This window comes from Cetorhinus maximus, chromosome 3 (genome assembly GCF_964194155.1).
Source record: "Cetorhinus maximus chromosome 3, sCetMax3.hap1.1, whole genome shotgun sequence".
Lineage (NCBI taxonomy): Eukaryota > Metazoa > Chordata > Chondrichthyes > Lamniformes > Cetorhinidae > Cetorhinus > Cetorhinus maximus.
Window position 1 is genome coordinate 101,128,001 of NC_135881.1, and position 19,310 is coordinate 101,147,310.

At 44.8% G+C, this 19,310-nt stretch overlaps 1 protein-coding gene across 1 annotated transcript in view; it reads left to right on the forward strand.

The window, feature by feature from the left end:
• The window catches only part of ppp1r9a (protein phosphatase 1, regulatory subunit 9A), a 345,934-nt gene that overhangs the window by 153,020 nt on the left and 173,604 nt on the right, over positions 1 to 19,310 (forward strand). Inside the window, 1 exon segment of the mRNA XM_078538769.1 lies at positions 18,416 to 18,536. Coding sequence (XP_078394895.1) covers positions 18,416 to 18,536 — 121 coding nt within the window.

Below are 19,310 nucleotides of genomic sequence, written 5' to 3' on the forward strand. Positions count from 1 at the left end.
TTCACTATTTGGGGGTCTGGAGTATACTCCCAGTAGTGTGACTACCCCTTTTTTTATTTCTAAGCTCAATCCAAAAAGCCTCATTTGCTGACCAATTTAGTACATCATCCCTTCTCACAACAGGAATTGATCCTTTAACCATTAGTGCTACCCACCCCCCCTCCTTTTTTATCTCCTACTCTAGCATGTCTGAAGACTTTATAACCAGGGATATTTAGCTGCCAGTTCTGTCGCTCCTTTAACAAGGTCTCCGTTATAGCAATGACATCCTGCTGCCATGTGTCTACCTGTGCCCTTAACTGATCTACCTTGTTTGTAATACTCCTTGCATTGACGTATAAACAGTTTAACCCCGTCAATTTCCCTTGCTGGACACTTTGTAAACTTTGCTTCTCCTGTAACTCCATGTCTATCACAACGTCCCTAGCTAATGTTCGACCTCCATTTTTCTGATCTGAATCTAACCTATCTGATCCTACTCCTGGGATCCCATCCCCCTGCCACACTAGTTTAAATACTCCCCAACAGAACTTGCAAAAGCCCCCGCAAGGATACTGGACCCAGCTCTGCCTGGGTGCAGCCCGTCTGGTTTGTACAGGTCCCACTTTCCCCAGAACGGGTCCCAATGCCTCAAGAATCTGAATCCCTCCTGGCTACACCATCTCTCCAGCCACGTAATCATTTGGTCTATCCTCTTATTCCTGCTCTCGCTAGCACGAGGAACTGGGAGTAATCCTGAGATTATTACATTTGAGGTACTGCATTTTAATTTACCTCCTAACTCCCTGTACTGAGCTTGCAGGTCTTCATCCCTTAGTTTATCTATGTCGTTGGTACCAATGTGTACCACGACCACTGGCTGCTTACCTTCCCTCAACAGAATGTCATGCAGCTGTTCCGTGACATCCCGGACCCTGGCACCAAGGAGGCAACATACCATCCTTGATTCACGTTTGCGGCCAAACTCACTCCATGTACTGGGAGGCTTTGACCTGAGTGCCTCCACTGCCTGGGATTGTCATTCCTCATGCCCGGATCCTTCCTGATGGACTCTGCAACACACAAACCGGACAGCGGAGAGAGGGCAGCCCTGCCTGACTCCAGATTTAATAAGAAAGCTATCTGATTCCCACCCATTGATTGAAACTGTGCTACTGATGTTAGTGTAGAGCAGTTGGATCCAATTGCGAATTCCGTCCCCAATCCCCATTTTGGAGAGCACATCCACCATGTAGGTGTGCGATATTCTGTCAAAGGCCTTCTGATCCAGGCTGATGAGGCAGGTCTCCACACCCCTGTCCTGCATATAGGCAATTGTATCCCTGAGCAGTGCGAGGCTGTCCAAGATCTTCCTGCCGGGCACAGCGCAGGTCTGGTCAGGGTGGATCACCAATTCCAGAGCGGACTTGACCCGATTGGCGATGACCTTGGACAGAATCTTATAGTCCACGTTCAACAGTGAAATGGGTCGCCAATTTCTTATTTCCTCCCTTTCCCCCTTTTGCTTGTAGATGAGGGTGATGATGCCTTTCCTCATGGATTCTGACATGCTGCCAGCCAGAAGCATACTCTCGTACACTTTTAGCAGGTCTGGGCCGATCCAGTCCCACAGAGCCGAATTGAACTCCGCCGGCAAGCCTTTGCTTCCGTGAGTTTTACTCTTCTCGAAGGACTCAAGGGCCTTAGTCAGTTCGTCAGGAGTTAGCTGTTTGACCCGACTCTCCCATGTACTATCGTCTAAGACCTCCGTGATAGAGGACAGGAAAGACTTGGAGGTCTTGCTGTCTGTGGGCTTCACGTCATACAATCCGGCATAAAAGGATTTGCTGATCCTGAAAATGTCAGACTGCGACGATTTTACTGAGCCGTCTTCTTCCTTCAGGCTGCTGATCACAGAACTCTCTCTGTGTACCTTTTCGAAGAAGTAACGTGAGCACGTCTCATCCTGCTCCATGGAGCGGACTCTGGAACGGAAGATGATCTTGGAGGCCTCCAAGGCAAAGAGTGAGGCTTGCTGGTTCTTCACCTCTTGGAGTTCCTCCTTGACATCGACACCCATCGGCTGCAGCCGGAGCAGGTTCTGCATGTTTTTCTGGAGTCAGGACATTTCCCTCTGTTCCTTTCTAGCTTTCTTGACGCCTTTGAGGATGAAAAACCTCTTGATGTTTTCCTTGATCACTTCCCACCAGTGTGTCAGGGACTCAAAGAGGGGTTTCACGGTTCTCCAACCTTTGTAATCCCTCTTGAGCTCCTCAATGTCCTCAGGGTTCAGTAGTTGCACGTTTAGCTTCCATGCCCCCCTGCCAACACTCTGGTCTTCGTCTAAGTGACAGTCAGCCAGTAGGAGGCAGTGGTCAGAGAAGAACACCGGCTTGACGTCGGTGGATCTGACTGCGAACGCACGGGACACAAACAGGAAGTCTATCCTGGAACGGATGGACCCATCTGGCCGTGACCAGATTGTTCTACGCTGCGATCCGTCTGCAGCATTTCTGAAGACGTCGTGCAGCTTGGCATCCTTAACTGTTTTCATTAGGGAGCTGGACGTAGCGTCCAATCTGCTGTTGGCCCTGCCGGATTGTCCAGCCGCATGGATGATGCAATTGAAGTCACCGCTCAGAATGACCGGCTTGGAGGTCGCCAACAGCAGTAGGAGCTGCTGAAAGACCGCCAGCCGCTCGCCCTTTTGTGCTGGGGTGTACACGTTAATTAACCGAGTGGAGCATTCTTGTACATTACATCTGCTACGAGGAGGCGCCCACCCACCACCTCCTTAACCTCGGAGATGGTGAAGTTGCCTCCCTGCAACAGAATGTTCGGGGAACCATCCCACAGGATCCACCCTTTCCTTTCCCCGCAAGGCCTCCAAGAATTTTTTTTTTTTTGCTTCAGTCACTTCTCTCTATTGCCCTCTGTTGGATGCTCTTCCTCCTTTTGAGCGCAAGAGTCCTTTTCCTCGATCCCTTTCTGAGTCGCGGTGTGTGTGGTGACTTCTCACAGAATGTTTCAGTCACTTCTCTCTACCGCCCTCTGTTGGATCTCTGCAATTTCTTTGCAAATTTGTTCCTCCACACTATTTGCTCCTTCCCATTATTTGGTGGCCTATAGACTGCACCAAACAATGTAATTGTACCTTTTTTAATTCCTGAGTTCTAGCCAAATAAATTCTGTCCTTGATCGCTCCAGGACACACACTTTCTCCAGCAATGCAATGCTCTCCTTTATTATTACTGCCACCCCATCTCTTTTTCTTCCTTTCCTAACTTTCCTGAGCACCTTGTATCAAGGGTTATTTACTACCCAGTCCTGCCCTTCTTTGAGCCAGGTCCCTGTTATAGCCACAACGTCATATTTCCACATGGCAATCTGTGCTTGAAACTCAACAGCGTTATTTATCACCCTCCGTGTATTCATATGCATGCTCAGTAGCCCTGTTTTAGACTCTATTACTGTCTCCTTTACTCTGATCTCACTGTTAACTTATTTTTCCCTACTCTAGTGCTACCTATCTCCAAGTATTGTGTGCCCCTTGATAATTCTAGACCCCAGCAGAGTTTGTTTAAAGCCTCCCCAACAGCACTAGCAAAATGCCCCACAAGGAACTCCGTCCCGACTCTGTTCAGGTGTAACCCATCTGGCCTGTACAGATCCCATCTCCCCAAGAGCCAGTTCCAATGTCCCAAGAACCTAAAGTCTTCCCTCCTGCACTATCTTTCCAGCCACACATTCCTCTGTCTTATGCTCCTATTTCTATACTCTCTTGCACATGGCATTGGGAGTGATGTGGAGATTACTACATTTGAGGCCCTGCTTGCTAATTTTCTACCTAGCTCCGTAAACTCAGACTGCAGGACCACATCTCTTTTTCTACATATGTCCTGGGTACCGGTGTGAAACATGACTGTAGGCTGTTCACTCTCTCCCCTCAGGATGCTCTGTAGCCACTCAGTGACACCCTTGGCCCTGGCACCAGGGAGGGAACACACCATCCTGGATTCATGTCTGCAGCCACAGCAACGCCCATCTATTCCCTTATCCATTGAATCACCTATTCCTATTGCTCCTCCAGACTTTCTTGTGCCCCCCTGTACAGCTGATCCATCCATGGTGCCATGGACTTCACTCTGGCTGCACTTCCCAGATGAGCCATCATTCTCATCAGTATTCAGAACTGAACGCTTTTTGGAGAGTGGGATGCAGTTCGCGGACTCTTTCCCTACCTGCCTGTTCATTTTTATCTGTCTAGTAGTCACCCCTTCCCCATCTCTTTGCATATTGTTAAACTGCGGGGTGACCATATCAATAAACATGCTATCCATGTAACTCTCAACCTCATGGATACTCCGCAGTGACGCCAGCTGTTGCTCAAGTTCCACAACCCAGATCTCAAGCTGTTGCAACTGATGACACTTCTGCACAAATGGTTATCCAGGACATGGGAAGTGTCCTGGAGTGCCCACGTAGCACAGGATGGGCACTCTCGAGGTTGGAGCAGCTCTGCCATTTCTCTATTTATTATCTGATAACCTTGACTGCGATTAAACATTACTACTGGTAATAAACCTTACCAATATGAATAAAGCTTTACCAATACTAATAAAACTTACTACTGTTAATAAACCTTAGCAATATCGGTAAACCCTACCAATCATTAGTACACCTTACTAGTGGTAATAAACCTCACTTATAAAACCTTACAATTATGATAAATTAACTTAGTTTTGAAAGATAAATGAGCAAAATACTCAGCAACAAATCACTTACATGTTTCCCTGTGACATCAGACTTCGACGTTTCTCAGAACATGCTTGGTCCTCAGACTGGCTGCTCTCCCCTCCCTTTTTAAAATGGAAGTCTCTGCCACTCTACCCCCACTGTTTTAAAATGAAATTTAAAAAGAGATGTTCGAAGGCATGGTTAAAAATTGGTGGAAGGGTTGGTTTTAGGGAAAACCTTAAAAGTGAAGAAGGAGATGGACAGCTGCAAAATGGTTGTCAATTATGGCGAGTTGTACCATACAAGTGAGCCACCCACTTAATCGGTCAGTGCTGAGGTATGGTTATACAAACCCCACTCCTGAATTTTTTTAAATTCTGTCGTGGGATGTGAGTATCACCACAGTCTAGCATTTATTGCCCATCCCTAATTGCCCATGAGAAGGTGGTGGTGAGCCACCTTCTCGAACAGCTGCAGTCTCTCTTGTGTAAGTACACCCAGAGTACTGTTAGGATGGGAGTTTTTACCCAGTGATAGTAGAGGAATGGTGAAGTAGTTTCAAGTCAGGTTGGTGGGTGACTTGGAGGGGAATTTGAAGGTGGTGGTGTTCCCATGTGCCTATTGCCCTTGTCCTAGGTGGTAGAGGTCCAGGTTTGGAAGGGGCTGTTAAAGGAGGCTTGGCGAATTGCTGCAGTGAATCTTGTAGATGATACACACTGCTGTCACTGTTCATTGGTAGTGGAGGGAGTGAATGTTTAAAGGAGTGGATGGGGTGCCAATCAAGTGGGCTGCTTTGTCCTGGATGGTGTCAAGCTTCTTGAGTGCTGTTGGAGCAGCACTCATCCAGGAAAGTGGAGTGTATTCCATCACATTCCTTACTTGTGTCTTGTAGATGATAGACAGGCTTTGAGAAGTCGGGATGTGAGTTACTGGCTGAAGAATTTCCAAGTCTCTGACTTGGTCCTTTAGACATAATCGTTTCCCGATTCCTTACTGAAATTGGACTGCCCTTAGCACAGCTGGCATTTAGTTTAAACCGCTTTGCTGCTGTGTTCCCTGGGGAGGTCCTGCTACTCATCAGTACACTTTGAATAGGGCCCCAACACCCAGTATTGAGTGTTTGGTGGGGGGAAATGCAAGTGAATTTTGAAGCAAACAATGTCTGTTCACAGACTTGCAATGCAGTACTGTCAGACTGACCCCAACCATGTTCTGCCTGAATTTTAGGGATGGCCCTGAAATACAGCTAAACTCCAATCCCCATTCTACCCCTGCTAAGCACCAACTATTGACCTCCAGATGATGCAAATTGCAGAGCAATTTTGTGCATTCAGTTCTGAGATGTTATGGGATTAAAAATTAAGTACATAGTCAATACATGCAATAATTGTGAAATTCAATCCTGAGGTCACCAGTAAAAATCCAAGATTGCCATTATAAAAATGCAGCAAAATAGTGCAGATACTGGAAATCTGAAGTAAAAACCAAAAATGTTGGAAATGCTCAGGACATCAGGCAACATCTGTAAAGAGAGAAACAGAGTTAATGGGTTGAATTTTCTGGCTCCTTAGAGGCAGGGGCATCTGGGAAAGCATTATGAACCTCATTGGGTTCTTGACACTGTCCCACCTTTGGGTTACTTTCCCAAGGCTGGACTAGTGGGCTCGCTGGGAACCTGCCTAACAGCAGTGGGAAGCCACTTAAGGCTGGTAATAAGCCATTTGTCTGAATTTTTCATGCCACGAGATTTTCCCTGGGATGCACAGGCCCTCTGCTGTATAAGGAACCCAGCTATGGCTTGGAGTTGGCTTTGCAGTAGAAGGTCTAAGCTGCATTTTGTGAGTTTACATTTATTTGTCAGTGGCAAAGTGGACCTATTTCCAGCAAGCAGATATTCTCTGGCAGCCATTTCATAAAGACTGATGTCTCCACCAGTCTTTACCCTGCTTCAATGGCAGCTGCTTCCGTCCCACTCAAGGTAACACCATAGAGCCCTGCTGCTCTTGCTGGCTACCATCCCTAATTGGGCAGGGCTCCTGGAGGAAGGTTCTTAGTTGGCCACCTCAGGGAAGATCACGTCCATTGTTCTGCCACTTGTTCTTCTGAGTTCCCAAGCCAGAATTCATTCCAATGTCAGGATCAGGACGCTAGTGGCAAAAGTCAGCCCTATATTTTAGGTCTCTGGCCTTTAGGCAGAACTGGAAAATGTTAGAGATATAATGTGCTTTCAGCAATTACTGAGGCAGGGAAAGTGGGCTGGGGAGGAAAGAGTAAATGAGAAGGACTACAATGGGTTGGAATACAATTAGACTTTAGTAACCATATTAGAAAGAGATATCAGTAAATTAGATTTTCTGCTATATCTCACTTCTGGAAGTAGTGATTCATATTGGAGTACATTTAACCAGTCTTTGTTTTCAACAGAAGCTTGTTTAAATATAGTGTAAGGAACATCTCTTTTTATCTTTTGTTTGACTGAATTAAAATTACAATGGCTGCAGGTTGAAAGATATGTCCACTGGAACAGGATGAGTTATATATACAGTGTTTCAGTCCTGGAACGGAGTGTGCCATAAGAGACAGGATGGTGTCCGAAGGGAGTCCTGGTCCAGGGGAGCTGCCTGGCAACAGCGTTTTGATTGGCTCCTGACCAGGTGACCAGGTTTTGTGTTGGAGCAATGCAGAATAGCTCCTAGCCTGAAAGGAACAAGACCTAAAACCTATTTTTCCTGTGTGTGGAAGATTCCAGCAATTCCACAGTAATAGCTAGCTGGCTTTTCTTCTCATATCTCTATAACCTGCTCTCTCTCTGAAAACCCCTGTCAAGAGGCAAAGGGGAAAATCACTGTTAAGAGATATTGAAAGGCAAGTGCTCAACCAGTGAACTAAATATTGAAAGTGCTGGAAGACCACCTCGCGTCATCAATAAGAACTGAAAGGAATTTGGAAGATATCAATCAAAATCAATCCGTCGAATCTTGTACTCTGGATTGGTGCTATTGAACTGTTTTATCTCACCCTTAAAATCCATTGTTTTGTGTGTCTTGAGTGTGTGTGTAGGGATTTAAGAAGGGTATAGAGTTTAATTTATAGCATTAGAAGTCAGCAGTTCATATTTCTTTCTTTTGCCACTGGTTAACGACAGTTTGTTTAATAAACAGTTATTTACTTATTAAGTTTTCAAATCTGGTGCTCGCATTCTGTTAACCTAAATTAAACAGTTAGGTAGAATTGGGGCAATCTGGCGGTTTGGTCAAATTTTTCACTGTTTGGGGAACAGAGGGGCTTGATATTAAAGTGCACTATCCCCAGTGAGTCATGACAATAGCATGTGTAACATAGGAAAATGTTCCCAGGCACTTCAAAGGCATAATCAGGATAATAATGGACACTGAGCCAAAGAAAAAGACGTTAAGATGGTGGGGGAAATAACAGTGAAAGACTTAGGTTTTAAAGAGATTCTCAAGGGAGCAAAGGTTTAGGGAGGAAATTCTAGAATGTAGGGCCTAGTTGGTTAAAGCACAGTGACCATTGGTACAGCAATAGAGGTGGAATGCACAAGAGTCCAGAGTTACAGGAATGAAAATCTAGAGTCTCTGGGTGAGTGTAGGGAAGGAAGTTACAGACATTCGAGGATAACATTTTAAAATTAATGACATTGGGCAAGTGGAATAATGAATGAATGGCCTTAGTGCAGGATCAGATACAGGCAAAAGAAACTTGGTAAAGCTCAAGTCAATGGAAAGTGGAGAATGACAGGCCAGTCAGGAGAGCTTTGGAATAGTTAAATGTGGAGGAGACCAAGGTATGGGTGTAGGTTTCAGTAGCAGTTGGGCTGAGGCTGAATGGAGTGGGCAGTGTTACAGAGGTGGAGAGAATATAGGGATGTAAGATCAGTTAAGTGTCAAATAGGATATTGATGTTGTGAACTCTCTGGATAAGCCTGTAACAATGGCTGTGTGAATCAGTTGTAAGGATATGGAGTAGAACTGCCTGTCGTCAGTTCATACGTGGAAGCTGTTGTCATGACTTCAAATGGTGTTACCAAGGGGGCAGTATGTAGATAAAGAAGAAGAGGGTGCCAAGAATAAGTCCTTGAAGGACTCCAGACAAGAAAATCCAGAGGCATGAAGAGACCATTGCTGGACATGCTCTGGCTACAATTTTATAGATAGAAGTGAAACCAAGCAGCGACAGTTCCTCTGAGCTAGACAACAGGAGAGGTGTTGGCTGTGTCAGATGCTGGAGACAGATCAAGAAGGGATAGTGCACTGCAGTCATAGTCACAGAGGATGTAATTTCTGACTGGATATGTTGGGGGATTAATTTTTCCCTCTTTCCCCAGCCTGAAGATTTTGAGGCTAATTTTAGTATCTCTGTCCCAGTCTAGTTGAGATCAAGTGAGTCAAGACAGATCTTTGATTAAAGTGGCTCCTTCTTGCTCTTAGCGCATCAACGCCCACTTTGTATGCATTACTTTTCATTAAAGATCTGTGTTGAGTTCTAAGTACAGCAGTTGCATTAGGAGTTTGGTGTCAGGCATAAGAATGACATGTCCTGCCCAGCGGAGCTGGTTTTGAGTGACTTGGCATCTTGATGCTGGACATGTTGGCTTGGGAGAGGGCACTCCAGTTGGACTGCCTTTCTTGCCACCAAATTTGGAGGATCTTGTGAAAACACCAGTGGTGGTACTTCTCCAGTGCTTTCAGTTGCTTGCTGTAGGTGTCCAAGTCGCCGAAGCATATAGAAGTGCAGGGTCACTACTGCCCAGTATACATGACCTTAGTCTCGGTTTGAGATTCTGGTCCTTGAATCCTTTTTTTCTCAGCCAGCTGAAGGCTGAGCTGGTACATTGGAGGTGATGATGAATTTCATCATCTAAGTCTACCTTTGTCGAAAGGAGGCTCCCAAGATATGGGAAAGGGCCACATTTTCCAGATTCTTACCTTTGATCTTAATCAGTGGGACGGGGTGTTGAGCTGTGGTAGCTAATTAGAAGTGGACCTTAGATTTCCGGGTGTTTAGTGAAAGGCCCATTTTTCATGTTCTTTGGAGAAGGATTTGAGAACGACCTGGAGCTTGGTTTCTGAGTGAACACACACAAGCATCATCTGCATACTAGAGCTCAGTGACTGAGGTTGGAGTGATTTTGCTTTTGGATTGAAGGCAGAACAGTTTCCTGTTGGTTCTGGAAATTAACTCCATGCCTGTCAGTAGTTTGCTGGAGGTGAAGTGCATTATTGCAAGCAAGAGGGTCGGTGTGTTGACACAGCCTTGTTGACCCCAGTCTTTAGTGAGATAGGTCCTCTGGTGGTTCGTTGGTGAGGATCATAGCTTGCATGTCTTCATGGAGTAGACGGAGGATGACAAATTTCTGAAGGCAGCCAAATTTGAGGAAGATACACTGTAAGCTTTAATGGTTGACAGACTCAAAGGCTTTCGTGAGGTCGAAAAGGCCATGTACAGTGCTTGGTGCTGTTCCTTGCATTTGTCTTCCATTTGCCATTTCATGTCTGTGGCCCCTCTCGATGGGTGGAAACCACACTGACTGTAGAAGCAGCTTTTTGGCCACTGGGAGGAGACAATTAAGGAGAATCCTTGCAATGATCTTCCATGTGGCACTCCTCTGGTTACCGTGATTGAACTTGTCTCCCTTCACTTGCAGCATCCCTGAGATTCCCCAGCATGCACTCTTTCCAGATGAGGGATATGAGGTTGTGCAGCTATGCCAAGAGTGTATCTCCGCTGTGTTTCAGAATTTTGCTCCAGAAACTTTGTTGTTTTCCAGCTGTCGAATAGTTTTTTCAACTTCGTTCTGGACTGGGGTAGTGCCGAGGCTGAGCTGGACAGGGTATTGAGGAATAGAGTTGATGGTGTTCAATTTGAAGACAGAGTCTCGGTTGAGGGTCTAGCAAATGGAGTATGATGTGGGCAAATGTGAAATTGTCCATTTTGGCAGGAAGAATAAAAAAGAAGCTTATTATCTAAATGTTGAGTGATTGCAGAGCTCTGAGATTCGGAGGGACCTGGGTGTCCGAGTGCATGAATTGCAAAAGTCTAGTGTGCAAGTACAGCAAGTAATTAGGAAAGCTAATAGAATGTTATCGTTTATCGTGAGGGGAATTGAATACAAAAGAAGGGAGGTTATGCTTCAGTTGCACAGGGCACTGGCGAGGCCACATCTGGAGTACTGCGTACAGTACTGGTTTCCTTAATTAAACAAAGATGGAAGTATGTTAGCAATATGTTACCTCCTTGTGGGAGAATCTAGAGCTAAGTGTCACTGTTTAAAAATAAGGGGCTGCTCATTTAAGACAGAGATAAGGAGAAAGTCTTTACCTGAGGGTCTTGGGTCTTTGGAACTCTCTTCCTCAAAAGGCAGTGGAAGCAGTCTTTGAATATTTTTAAGGCAGAGTTCGATAGATTCTTGATTAACAAGGGGGTAGGCAGGAATGTGGGTTTGATGTTACAATCAGATCAGCCATGATCTTATTGAATGGCGGAGCAGGCTCAAGGGGCCAAGTGGCCTACTCCTGCTCCTTGTTCATATGTATGCAGGACTTCTTCAAACTGTTCTCTGCAGTGAGCAATGACTGCCTCACTGTCTTTGATGAGTTCGGTTCCATTCTTGGCTCTCAGCAGGGCCAGCCCCTGAGTGCTTGGGTCATGGGTCATCACCTGTGCCGTGCCAGGTACCAATGACTGCTGAACTGATCACAGCATTATCCAATCTACCATCTCCGTCAACTTGGCCCGAAATAGCGGAGGCAACAAAAGCAATGCTGTGAGAAAATGAACATCAATGACATCAAAGATCCCAACAAGGCGGCCCTTCTCAGTGAGTGCCTCACTGCCAGCCTCTCAAACTCCAGCCACCAGGAGCTACAGGGTGTCTACACTGCCTGGTCAATCCTAAAATCCAACATAGCCTGGATAGAGTGGACGTGGGGAAGATGTTTCCATTAGTAGGAGAGACTAGGTACCGAGCCTTAGAGTAAAGGGAAGACCTTTTAGAACAGAGATGAAGAGAAACTTCTTTAGCCAGAGAGTGGTGAATCTATGGATTTCATTGCCACAGAAGGCTGTGGAGGCCAGGTCATTGAGTGTATTTAAGACCGAGATAGATAGGTTCTTGATTGGTAAGGGGATCAAAGGTTACGGGGAGACGGCGGGAGAATGGGGTTGAGAAACTTATCAGCCATGATTGAATGGCGGAGCAGACTCGATGGGCCGATTTTGGCCTAATTTCTGCTCCTATGTCTTATGGCCTTATGGTCTTATAACAAGAAACCACGAATAGATGTTTGGTGCCTCTACCAGGAAGCATCGTGAGTGGTTTGGCAAAAACGGCCAAGAGATACCGGACCTAATCGAGTGCAAGCTCAAAACTTTCGCAGACTGGAAATCTCATCTACAGTCAACATCCTGGGAGATTGCCACTGACTAGAAACTTAACTGGACCAGCAATATAAGTGGTGTCACCACAAATCGGGTCAGAGACTGCGACGGGTAACTCACCTCCTGACTCTCCGAAGTCTGTCCACTATCTACAAGGCACAAGTTAGGAGTGTGATGGAATACACTCTACATGCCTGGTTGAGTGCAGCTTCAAAAGCACAGAAGCTTGACATCATCCAAGATAAAGGAGCTTGCTTGATTGGCACCCCATCCACCACTTCAAATATTCATTCCCTCTACCATTGGCACACGATAGCAGCAGTGTGTCCCAGCAACAAGATGCACTGCAGCAACTCGCCAAAGTTCTTTTGACATCACCTTCCAAACCTGCAACTTCTAGCATCTAGAAGGATAAGGCAGCAAACAGATGGAAACACCACAAGCTGACCTTGCCAGCGATGCTCACATTCCAAAAACAAATTTAAAAAAACACCGCCCAACTCCAGTGCTTCCCAAACTATTTCCCAATGTAACCCCATTTTAACACTTGAAAATCAACATGACCCCAGATGTAAGCAAAACCAAAACAGTAATTTGGCACTTAACAACTTTCGGTTGCTTTTGGTAAATAATTATTAAAGCTTGCATATTATACATCAACATAAAATTAATTATATAAATATGAAAACCTGTTTTAAACACTTTGTAAAAATGTTGACATTGTATGTACTCAAGTAGGTTTCAGCCAAGATCTCCATATTTCCCAATGACAGAGGACTCAGTGAAGTCCCTCTCCGCCCCACCCCAGTCAGCCCCTCCACCCATCCACACACAAATGCACACGCACACATGCTCTAAACAGCGTCTCTTCCACCATCTCCCCCTCCCCTCCGCCACCAGCCCACCTCTGGTCTAATTGCCAGAACCTATGAAGCAAAGTCATCAGTCTGGGATAAGAAGCCTAAACGACAGGAGCAGAAATACAGTAAAGTTTAAAATTGCCAGTCTTCTCAGCTGCACAACCTCTTGGTTTTTCCCACATCCAGTTGGTCACTGAATTACCCTTGCCTTCCTCTGCCTGCATCAGTCAGCGCACAAATATCCTGGCCGTGCGTGGCACTCGTTGCTAAGTGTTTCTTGAGGTTCACTGTCCACCCCAGTCAGCTGTCCCATCCGAGTGTCTCTAGAGTTGCCATTGATGCCTCGGAGGAGGTGGAGTTCGCAACTCTAAACGCTATCTCTGTAACCCCACTGGGGGTTGCAAAGAGTCATAGAATCATTTGCGGCACAGAAGTAGGCCATTTGGCCGCATCGAGTTCATGCTGGCTGCCCAGGTAGCAGTCAGTCACTCCCACCCCTCTGCTCGATACCTGTAGTCCTGCAAGTTTATTTCTTTCAAGTGTCATAGAGTCATAGAGGTCTACAGCACAGAAAAAGGCCCTTTGGCCCATGGAGTCTGTGCCTGTCAAACAAGTACCTAACTGTTCTAATCCCATTTTCCAGCACTAGGCCCATAGCCTTGTATGCCATGGCATTGCAAGTACACATCCAAATACTTAAGTGTTATGAGGGTTTCTGCCTCTACCACTCTTTCAGGCAGAGAGTTCCAGACTCCCACCACCCTCTGGGTGAAAAAATTCTTCCTCACATCCCCTCTATACCTCCTGCCCCTTATCTTAAATCTATGCCCCCTGGTTATTGATCCCTCCACCAAGGGGATAAGTTCCTTCCTGTCTACCCTATCTATGCCCCTCATAATTTTATACACCTCAATCATGACCCCCTCAATCTCCTCTGCTCCAGGGAAAATAACCCCAGTCTATCCAATCTCTCCTCATAACTAAAACTCTCCAGCCCAAGCAACATCCTAGTAAATCTCCTCTGCACTCTCTCTAATGCAATCACATCCTTCCTTTAATACGGATTCCAAAGCTGCATGCAATAGTCTAGCTGTGGCCTAACCAGCGTTTTATACAGTTCCAGCACAACCTCCCTGCTCTTATATTTTATGCCTCGGCTAATAAAGGTAAGTATCCCATATGCCTTCTTAACCACCTTATCTACCTGTGCCGCTACCTTAAGGTGGACATGTACACCAAGGTCCCTCTGATCTTCGGTACTTCCCAGGGTCTTACCATTCATCATGTATTCCCGTGCCTGTTTGTCCTGTCCAAGTGTATCACCTCACATTTATCCGGATTAAATTCCATTTTCCACTGATCAGCCCATCTGACCAGCCCATCTATATCCTCCTGTAAGCTAAGGCTACCCTCCTCATTATTTACCACCCCACCAATTTTTGTGTCATCCGCAAACTTACTGATCAACCCTCCTCCATTCAAGTCTAAATCGTTTATATATACCACAAACAGCAAGGGATCCAACACCGATTCCTGTGGAACCCCACTGGACACAGGCATCCAGTCACAAAAACATCCCTTAATCATCACCCTCTGCTTCCTGCCATTCAGCCAATTTTGGATCCAAATTGCCAAATTGCCTTGGGATCCCATGGGCTCTTACCTCCATTATAAGTCTCCCATGTGGGACCTTATCAAAAGCCTTGCTGAAGTCCAAATAGACTAGGTCAAATGCATTGCCCTCATCTACACACCTGGTCACCTCTTCGGAAATTCAATTCAATTGGTCAGGCATAGCCTCCCCTTAACAAAACAATGCTGACTGTCACTGATTAATCCCTGCCTCTCCAAGTGTAGATTAGCTCTGTCCCTCAGAATTGCTTCCAATAGTTTCCCCACCAATGAGGTTAGACTGTCTGGTCTGGTTTATCCCTTCCTCCCTTCTTGAATAACGGTATCACATTGGCTGTCCTCCAGTCCTCTGGCACCTCTCCCCTGGCCAGAGAGTTATTGAAAATTATTGCCAGCACCCCTGCTATCTCCTTCCTTGCCTCACTCAACAGCCTGGGATACATTTCATCCGGGCCTGAACATTTATCTACTTCTAAGCCTGCCAGACCACTTAGAACCTCCTCCCTTTCTATGCCAATTTTAAAAATTATTTCACAGTCCTTCTGCCTGATTTCCAAACCCACGTTGTCCCTCTCACTTATGAACACCGACACAAAGTATTCATTTAGAACCCTACCTACGTCTTCCGGCTCCATGCACAAATTACCACTATGATCCTTAATGGGCCCTACTCTTTTCCTAGTTATCTTCTTACTCTTAATGTACTTGTAAAGTAACTACAAGTGCCCATCCAATTTCTTATTGAAATCATTGATTATTTCCATTTCCACCACACTCATGGGCAGAGTGTTCCAGGTCATTCCCACTCACATTCCCCCTGCATCTCTTGGCCAAAATCTTAAATCTGTATCCCCCTAATCCTTATACTGTCAGCTAATGGGAAGAGGTTTTCCTTGTCTACCTTTTCCAAATCCGTCATGATCTTGTACACCTCTGTTAAATCTCCCCTGAATCTCCTTGCTCCAATGAGAGCAACCCTAGCCTTTCCAATCTAATCTTGTAACTAAAATTCCCATCCCAGTAATCATTCTGGTAAATCTCTACTGCACCATCTCAGTCGTTCATGTATTCCTAAAGTCTGATGACTAGAACTGGACACACTACTCTATTTGGGGCCTAACCAGAGATTTATAGAAGTTCATCATAACTTCTCTGCTTTTGTACTTAGTGCCTCTATTTGTGAAGCACACAATCCCATATGTTTGCCTAAACCCCCCACTCTCACAGTATGACCTGCCATGTTCAAAGATTGATGCGCATGCATCCTCAGGTCCCTCTGTCCATGCACACTCTTCAGAATTTTGCCGTGAAGTCTGTATTGCCTCTCTTGTCCCTTCTGCCAACATGCATCACCTCACATTTTCTGTATTAAATTCCACCTGTCACTTGTCTGCCCACTCTTCTAGCCTATGTCCTGTAGAAGTTGATTAGTATTATCCTCTGTCAGCTACATCTCTAAGTTTGGTATTAGTGACACATTTTGGAAATGTTCTCTGTATTCCAATATCAGAATCATTTATATATGTGTATCAAAAAAGGTAATGGTCCCAGCATTGACTCCTGGGGGAGCACCACAGTCTACCATTCCCCACCCCCCTCCCCCCCAGTCTGAAAAACAACCATTTGCCATGACTTGCTGTTTTCTGCCCTTAATACAATTTTTTATCCAATTAGACATTGACCCTCTTATTCCATAAGCAACAGTTTTGTTAATCAGCCTTAGTACCTTGTCACACTTTCGTAAAAATCCATATAGTCAACATCCACTGCATTCCATTCATCTCTGTTACCTCATCAAAAAAATTCAATTAGATTAGTCAAGCACGACCTGTCTTTTACAAATCTGTGTTGGCTCTCCTCAATTAGCTCAAACCTCTCCAAGTGCCCTGTAATTCTTTTTCCTTGATTATGGATTCCAAAACCTTATCCACCACTGATGCTAAACTAACCGGTCTATAATTCCTAGGACTGACCTTACACCCAGGGTGTCACATTTGCCCCTCTCCAATCTTCTGGCATCTTCCCCCACCCCCATAACTAGGGAAGATTGAAGATTAAGGCAAGCACTTCCTTTAGCAACCTGGGATGCAAGCCACCTGGACCAGGTGACTTAACCGAAGCATAGTCAGCCTTTTCAGTACCACCTTCTTTTGAATTTTCACACTGTTTATTGCCTACATTATCTCCACTTCTGTCAATATTTTGTCAGATTCCTCTTCCTTAGTAAACACTGATACAAAGAGATTAAGTATTCTAGCCTTAAATGCTGAAAGAAGATTTTTGTGTTCCCTTTTATGTTGTCTGCCGCTCCATTCCCATATTTTCTCTTTGCTAATCTTAATTTCCTCTTCACCTCCCTTCCCAACCTAGTGTATTTGACCTGGTTCTCAGAATTCACCTGACATGCATCGTACGCTCTCCTTTTTTGTTTCATCATAATCTCTATCTCCCTCGTCATCCAAGCAGCTCTGTTTTTGGCTCCTTTACCTTTCTCCCCTATTGGAATATGCCAGTCTGTACCTGAACTTCTCTTCCTTAAAGATCACCCATTGTTCCATTACAGCTTTTTCTGTCAGTCTCTGGTTCTATTTTATCCTGGCTAGATCCCCGTCATCCTTTTGAAATTATCCCTCTTCCAATTTAAAGTTGTTCAAGAGATTGTTCCTTGCTCTTCTCCATTGCTAATCTAAACCTTATGATACAATGATCACTCTTACCCAAAGTCCCCATGGACACTTTGTCCACTTGGCCCATTTTAATTCCCAGCACCAGATCCAGCAATGCCTCATTTCAAGTTAGGCCAAGAACATACTGATCAAGGAAGTTCTCCTGAACACATTTCAGAAATTCCTGCCCCTCTTTACCCTTTACTCTAACATTATCCCAGTCAACATTTGGATAATTAAAATCCCTTAGCATCACCACTCTATATTTCTTGCACATCTTACATCCATAGTTGGGAACCTTGCTCCACTCTGTTTCAAACGCACTTCCTTTTCCATCTGTTATTTGAACAATATCCTCAAGTTATTTACAACCATATTTTCTAAATTCCACTTGCTCCGCCTTAGGGCCTCCATTCACCATGATATTTCAGCAGTCAGTCGGCTTAATCATTCCCTTATCTCCACCATTGATATCCTTGACCCCAGCAAACCCTTATTTCCCTCTGGTACAGGTTCCATTTTAGTCCTCTCAGGTCACAGGAGTGCAGGCTTGAGCATATCTGCCATAGGTTAATAAACTAGTCTTAGCAGCTGTGGCTGGTTCACATCAAGTGCCATCGGACCTCACTCTCCTCTGTCTGAACCACCCACTATTTTGGGTACAGGATTCAGACCATCCCATTCATTTGTCTTTGGTACCCTCTGACTCCCACTTTCATTAAGTCCACCTGTTAACCCTCAGCCCTTGAAAGCCATCTCCAGCAGTGCTTTTTCAAAAATTCTCTTTAAAACCCACATCTGTAAACAAGATTTTGGTCATACCTCCTAATATCACCTCCTTTGACTCGGCATCCATTTTAGTCTACTCCTCAGATGTTTTTGTATATTAAAGGTGTTATATAAATGCAAATAGTTTTTGTTGATAGCCACTTTCCCTGCTGGATATATTAATGGCAAAATATATGCCAGAATAGTTTTGCCTGATTTCTGAATTTCCTAATTATTATTTGCCCTATTTTGTATTACAGTTAAAAATAACTAATGTGTTAGATGATGTATTGCTGCAACATTGGCTCATATTTTCATTGTATTATTTGATCTCATTTCCTTCCCGAATTAATTCTTTACTCTCTCACTCTACAGATGAGGATGGCCTTGGCATCAGTATTATAGGAATGGGAGTTGGAGCAGATGCAGGATTAGAAAAACTAGGAATTTTTGTCAAGACCGTCACAGAGGGAGGAGCAGCTCAAAGGGATAGCAGGTAAGAAAAATTGCTGTTGTAAAGGCCATAGTGTTATATTGTTTATAGATGTTACAGGATTTCTCTCATCTAAAAACGTGATAGGTCTAGAATAACTTTTAGGTGTGAAATAAATGAAGTTTAACCCAGTTGTTTGCTTGTCACAAATTGCTATCGATCATAAATAGATTTAGTTTCCTATGAGTCCACAAAGCAGTAAGATTAGCTCAATGCTTATTTACTACAAAACTGTGGTCACTCTTGTTCTGCTAGTTGCTGACTTTGTTCAGCTTCTTCTTCATGTCACGGGAAGTGACCCAAATTGGCTGAACGTCGGCATCTATGGAAGCTGGGGCATCATGAGTAAGATCAGCTACTTGGCATTTTTGATGAAGAAGCTTAAAAACAATGGTCTTTCACTTGTTTGCTGTTTTTATCATGGTTGAGGATGGATATGTTCATGAAGCCTCTCCCTTGACCTGCCAGTTGCTTGCTTCTCAACTGGATGTGATGGAACCACAGAACTTTGTTCTGATCCCTTGGTTGTAGGGATGTTTAACTACATAACCTTTTTCTGTTGATGTTTACTCAGTTAGCTCTGTATTGTTGCTTCATTATGTTAGTGACTCATTCTAAGATATACGGACATACAAATTAGGAGCAGGAGTAGGCCACTTGGCCCCTCGAGCCTGCTCCACCATTCAACAAGATCATGGCTGACCTGATTGCAACCTCAACTCCACAGTTCCGCCTACCCCTGATAACCTTTCACGCCCTTGCTTATCAAGAATCTAT